Source organism: Gloeophyllum trabeum (genome assembly GCF_000344685.1).
Source record: "Gloeophyllum trabeum ATCC 11539 unplaced genomic scaffold GLOTRscaffold_00020, whole genome shotgun sequence".
NCBI lineage: Eukaryota > Fungi > Basidiomycota > Agaricomycetes > Gloeophyllales > Gloeophyllaceae > Gloeophyllum > Gloeophyllum trabeum.
In genome coordinates, this window is record NW_006920429.1 from 320,570 (window position 1) to 327,142 (window position 6,573).

Consider the following 6,573-nt stretch of genomic DNA (forward strand, 5'->3'; position numbering starts at 1 on the left):
AAAGCTAGGATCGGTTATAATTCGCTAGGTCGACGCTTTCGAACTTCTCGGGTCGCTGAGATCGTAACGCTAATTCTCTGAGATGGTGAAGTCGAAACTTTTTTTCTGTACGCTACTTTGTACAATTTATACTACAGGAATGGCTTTGCGACCGTCCGGAGATAAATAACAAATAACCGCCGCTACCCACAGGATTGCTCAGCACTTGCCGCCGTTATACCATACACCATACGACTCCCTTGCACTCCCACTTGCTCGTCCCAGCCCCTATAGGTCGCCTCGACGCTTCGCCACCTGACCCAAGCGGTCCCATCACTCCGTGCGACACGCCGGTCACGTGTTAATTACCTCCGGCCGTTTGCTGACTGATGCTGACCTTATGGTGACTCGTATGCGTCCGCACCTTCGGTATCTTGACGGAAACGAGGGGGAGTAAGTGCTGGAGGGTGGGCATGAGGAAGACACCCCTCGATAGAAGTGTCCGCGGGTCCCGGAGCTAATTCAGCTAGAAGTCGCATTGGTTAAGTCACTCCGGAGCTTCGGTGCGCGGAGATAAATCACGGAATGGGTCTGAGTACGCCTCGAGGATGTTGGGAAGTCCGGAGCTAAATAGAAAAAGTCTTTTAGAGCCCATAGAAGCCTAGAGGCGTGCAAGCGCTGTGTCGAATAAGCTCCGGGGCACTTGTATGATGTGCTGAATCCGCGTGTTCGGGGGTCAGACGATCCTGAGGCTTATCACCGGCTGGGAAGACCATACCTCTCAACGCCGGTGAGGAATAAAGCTAGGACGGTGTCGGCCCGGTTATTGTTGTGTACACCTATGGCACCCACAAGTCAGGCCATTCCCTCAATGAACGCATGGGTAATGAGCTTCCACCGTATTAGCACTGGATAATGGGAGTTGGTGAGGATCTGAATTAGGGTGTTGTGTGATAAAATTGACCATGCTGACCATCACCATGCCAGAGGCAATTGACTCTCGCAACATGGTACTTCTGCTGGAGAATGCGCCTGTCACCGAAGAGGTGAGGGATGCCATGGACATGGAGGTATGATGCTACAATCCTCTCACGCTGGATGCGAAGGCCCATGGACTGCAGGTGGCCAGCAATCATGTGATGACCAACATTGGGAAAGGACTGCAAGATATGTGAGCATCCAAATCTTGATCAGAGATCACAGAGAAAGCCGCGGTGCGGGAGGTCCATGTGCGATGAGTGTTGCCTTCCTCATCCACTTCAATGCGAGAGACAGGTGGGGTGGGCTCAACAAGGCCGTATTCCAAGGCGCAACGTCTGACGGTGCGGGACGAAACATGCAAGACATCTGCAATGCCGCTGGGGCCTCGGAGTTCAAGGGCAGTGGCAAGAAATGAAGGCTCGATGTAGATCTTGAGGCGGCTGTGAGATCCATGTTGATTGCGGCAGGTAACGGATGGTTGAGGGGGAGGGGTAGGGGCAGGGTCGGCAGGGGCATGTCTCACTTTGTCAAGGCATGGCAGCATGTCGGCAATACTGGAGGAAAGGGTGGCAAACTCAGACGCAGGGAAGTGATGTGAGTGCTATAAGATTAATGTAATCGGAGAAAGGATTGTTTAAAAGTCATATACGAGGGAACTTGGAAACTGACCTGCTGTGCTGCAGCGAGGAACATTAGGACTTCCTGCCGCTGCTGGTCCAGGTGGGGTAAATCTCCAACTCGGGTAAGAACAGTGAGACGAACATCATCACATAGAAGGCGGTAAGCAGTTGCGAAGAATATCCATCACCGAGGAGTGTTGTAGGAATTGGAGAGGAGGGGATGATGTCTCAGTTGCAAAGGGTTAAACATTTATTGGTTTCATTGATAGTGTGGAACGGAAATAAACTAAGAGTGGTAGAGCATGTTGCGAAGACAGGAAATATGTTGAGAAGGGTGTATACATGACACAGGTGTAACAGGACAAATTATGAACTATTGCTAAGTGTCTAGGAAATGCAATTAAATTGATATTGGATAGGGAAGGGGCAATAGAATGTGGCTAATTCTGTGGATTAAATCTGAGATCTAGTTCAGTCGAGGAAGGATGATTGTGGCAGTGCCGGAATGACAAATGGATCTGCACGCGTGCCGGAGAAGTATCGAGCAGGATCCCAGTGAAATGCTGGAGAATGCCAACGAGTGCTGGCATGAGTGCTGCACTGCACTGCTCATCCGTCTACTGTTCGGCTCTGTCTCTCTGCTCATAATTTCCCATGTAAAAAAAGTACGACATGCGGCACTCACATGAAAGCAACACCGACAGACATGATTCCTGTCGTGTCCTTGTAGAAGGTGAATGGGATATGCAAAGTATCCACAGAGGCCCAAGAGCATGCACGTCCGATCGGGGGAGGCATCCGCCGAGTAGGACTTCGACAGACTCATCATGAGAACTCGTCAACGTCATATAAGGTGCTATTACAATCCTTTGCACGTATTTCCATCCCATACTATTGATTGGCATGTACCTGATCAAACCAGATTGGCGCAGAGAATACGGAGGGACGGACGAAGTGACTATCCCGGGGAAGGGGGGTGGACTCGCTCGCGGCACGAAGGGACGTCACACAACATTTCAAATGAATTGAGGTGTCGGGTTATGTTAGTGGCGAAGCCGAGGGATGACAATAACGATGCCGGCCAGAATAAAAGAGGATCGTTTTCTTAGGGCGGTAAGAGCAAAAATCAGATTTAAATAAATACAATCAATACAGTCACCAATGAAATGGCAGTAATTACGCAGTATATAGAAGAAAATGCGTGAGATTCGACTTCCCGGGCTGAGGGACTTTGGTTAAGCATCGAAGCGCGTGTAATGTGTCTTTTTCTGCTGTGATGTCCAATGCATGAAGGCAAACGTAGTCCATTAGATCTGTAGGAGAGTGTCGTAAGCTCAGGCAGAAGCGGGTCCAACTCCAACGTGCAAGGTGCCCTACAGTTTATGACAGCGGTGACGGCACTTATGGCCAGCTCAAGCTGCGCTGGCGAGCTATACAATGCAACTGGCAGGTTTATGGAGCTCGAGCCTTAATTCGACGTGTGGGTATCAGTGGGTACATCATCTTCTGCGCATATATCAGCTCTAGCGTTGCGGCTGGTGACGTTGCTTACCAGATTCGCGTCGTGACATTGACGTCCTCGTAGTTCAACGCCATGCTGTCGTCTGCGACTGGGACTGTTATGTTGAGCTACCTGCAGCCCATCCTCATTCCCTACTTCCCCGTCTCGCGATCGGAGCATGCGCATTGCGGCGTACGAAATGCAATCCTCCCTACAAAGTTGAGGACGCAGATTATGTAAGCGAGTCGCGCAGCGGCTCGCAAAGTGGACGCGGAGCCATTGCAGCGGATGCGCCCAGACGGTTGCCCAACTAACATATTATCTTATTTTTGAATATTGCTAGTGTGCCGCTAGTGTAGCGGTTAGTGTGATGGGTTTTTTCAGATGCAATGCTGCGAGCTTGAGGTTCAATCCCAACCACGGACAATATTTTTCACTTGTGATGATTCTAGTTGTCTTCACTCCGTAACGCAACTTGAAAATTTTCTTTTGTTCTCTGTCTCATCATGCAGTCATTGCAAGGCGCCGATATCGATGACATTGTGGCACTTTGAGTCCAGACAAGGGCCAATCTATACACAAAGCCTTCACTTGGTATTATACTTTGGGGTTCAGTTTCAAAGAATTAGAACTACATGTGTACTGATATACAAAACCATTCAACTTCTCATGATCATGGGAGGTGGTGTTACCGGTGTACGAATGAATTGCAGTGAGTACACAACCTCCTCACCGCCTTAGGATTCCCATTCTGAAGCGAGTCGCCCAGACTTCAGACGAAGTCCCTCGCGACGCTGCGGGGTTACCGCACAGTGTCTCGACCTTCCATTTATAGCGACTCGCGTCCTTAACTTTGTAGGGAGGATTGCACTTTCTTTGCGGCGTTTACGTGGTCTGCGTTTGGTAGATCTAGGCTTATGGGCCCATCAGGATAGTCGAGGAGCAGCTCGTCGGTGAGGGGCAGGCACGATGGCGAGTTCTTACCAGTGAGATGTGTTGCGCATCTATCAGTAGTCCCTCAAGTTGGATTTTTCCAGCTTACGGTACATGGCAGGTGGTGTGCCATATATGGCGACACCCTCTTTCCGTGGTAAACCCAGACATCGATTAGTCGGGATGTCTGGGGTCTTTGACCTCGTCTCTCCTTCTCAGCCGCCAGAATCTCAGCCAACCGAACGGTCCGAACGCTCTTTCTCTCAAGAGTTGTGCCGTGTGGCGTGGCTTATCAGATGGGTAACAGACCCATAAAAGCCGTGCTGATGCCCAGCGGTCCTGCCTCCTGACATGATCCCTCAGACGGGTGCCAGTTGTCTCTGTCTCGTTGCGACCGAATTGCGCGATTCAAGATCTTTTGGATGCATGAATTGTGAGGTTTGTACCTCTATTATATATGACAGGCTGATGCTCTCATGGGTATCGAACACAACGGCCAAGTCACATAACGATGTTTCCATTGCAGTCAGAACCCTCAAATTGGACGGTCGTAAGCCAACCTAAAGTTGTGGCGGATACGAATACTATCATGCTCAGAGTCCGAAATCGCCTTCCTCCGCCGTATCTATTCACCTCTCTCTACCCCCGATGCCTCTCTCGACAGTCAATCTCCCCATCGACGACGAAACATCCTTTTCTCCTCACCGGTCCACGAATATTCCCGTAAAGTGGTTCCCCCTCTGCTCTATGCTCGTCAAGATAATATTTTCCATCGACATCCGCTCACGGCCGCACTCGCACACTCCAAACTGGTCAGATGAATGCCCTAGTTGCTGGCATACAGTTCGCCTCTGGGCCTATCACTAGGTGAGCAAGCCGACCGGTCCAGAAACATATGATATAGCTTACATCGCTTTCTCTACACCAACGCCCAAAATGTCGAGCAATCATCCGCGCCAAGTCCCGGACTCTGATCGTATCGTTGGTTTCGTTTAGATTGACGCGTATGGCCTGTCCGTGTTGTCGGTACTAAGGATCGGTAAGCAACTATTTCTGCTGTCGCGAGAGGACGAGACGTACTTTGAATTTGAGAAGACAAGGCTGGTATCCGCCTTCGTCTCTTTGCATCATTATGTCGTCTCGACGTCCCCACCCCTCCATGCTGTCTCCATCGAGCACATCGACGGACACGCCTTTGAATACACAGCGCTCTCGAATGGCTCTGTCTCTGACGCCAATCGAGATAATTCCTTCAATCTTTCGCGGTCTTTTTCGTTGTTTTGGCGCCGGGGCGCGGACCGGTGCAAGCCACTCTGGCCTCTCTGCCGTAGACTGCGGCGGACGATAAAAGCGAAAGATGCACTGTCGGCCACGGGTGGATTTACCCCATGACGATGGTGCAGCAACTGACTGCGGGAGAGCTGAGGTGCTCCCCTGTGGTGCCGTCGCTAGCTGTTCCGAATGTTCGGTGAGTTGATTGGTTTGGTTCCCGGGAGCCGTCGATTGACTCATTTCAGGTGTCGATGCCTGGAACTCCGGGAGTTGGTTATAGGGCTCGTGGGTATCGCTAAAAGACCCTATCCCCTGTGCCGGCCATACTGGGCTTTGATTGGTCACCGCCGCGTATTGGCGGGACATGATAGTCAGTACCTCGGGGACCACGCACGTAAGTCAGCTCGTACCTCCTCCGCCTCGTATAAAGGCTGTTGAAGCGAGTTAGTGAGATGAGCTGGCCGTTTTCTGATAAGGATATATGACGAATCCTCTTGGGCTTGTTCTGCCTTCGGTACGTAGAGCTAGAGGACCGAGAATGAATATCCAAGGTTAGAAGATTGTGTAGGCGCGCTCGCACCTGATCCGCTCCATTATTCCACGTGCCTCCGAGGCCCGTATCTGTGAACACGACGTCGTTGAGGTCTTGCTTATCCCGCAAATCAATATCGTAAGGATCCGCGTCGGCTGTCTCTTTTCTGGATACGAAGCTTTCCAGCTTTGCCAGGAACTAGGACGACGCGAGGCTCAGTCCTGAAGGTAGATTGTAAGTGAGAGCTCGTACCTGATTATCAATCTCCACTTGTACCTCCCCCCACCCTTCCATAGGCGTGATCTGTGAAGCAGAGAACATTGACGATATACTCCCGCCGTCTTCGCTAGGCGTCACCATTGATATGGGAGTATCATACGCCTCAATTGATGCTAGTGCCCCGGTGCGGATCCCGTCCTGTGGCTGACCATATCCCGTTGGCTGAGCTGTTGACGATAATGGTGACCCAGCCAGGTCGCAGTAGCTGGCGTACGTCGACTCGGGGATGGCATCCACCTGGACCGCTTCCAATGCTCCATGACAGGTGGATGATATTGGCAGGTCGTACATCGATGTTTGATGCGTCGATGGGAGTGAGGTGGTGCGGTCACCAGACGCAGGGGAAGTCGGCAATGTGGGGACGGTAGATGTAGCAGTAGGTAGGTATGGCTCCTCAGATGTCTAGAGCTTTTAGTATTGATCCATAGTACAAGAATAGGTGTACTCATACCTTTGCTTCTCGCCTCTCACCGAGC

General features: G+C 51.1%; 1 protein-coding gene across 1 annotated transcript; it reads right to left on the reverse strand.

Moving 5' to 3' along the window:
- Nucleotides 1-5,266: 5,266 nt before the first annotated feature.
- On the reverse strand, nt 5,267-6,388 carry GLOTRDRAFT_133900 (uncharacterized protein; the record flags this gene model as incomplete). Its single annotated transcript, XM_007872873.1, has 5 exons — nt 5,267-5,346; nt 5,400-5,466; nt 5,697-5,810; nt 5,867-6,016; nt 6,071-6,388. 5 exons carry the CDS (start codon nt 6,386-6,388, stop codon nt 5,267-5,269), a joined length of 729 nt encoding a protein of 242 aa, XP_007871064.1.
- Between the last annotated feature and the right edge of the window lie 185 nt (nt 6,389-6,573).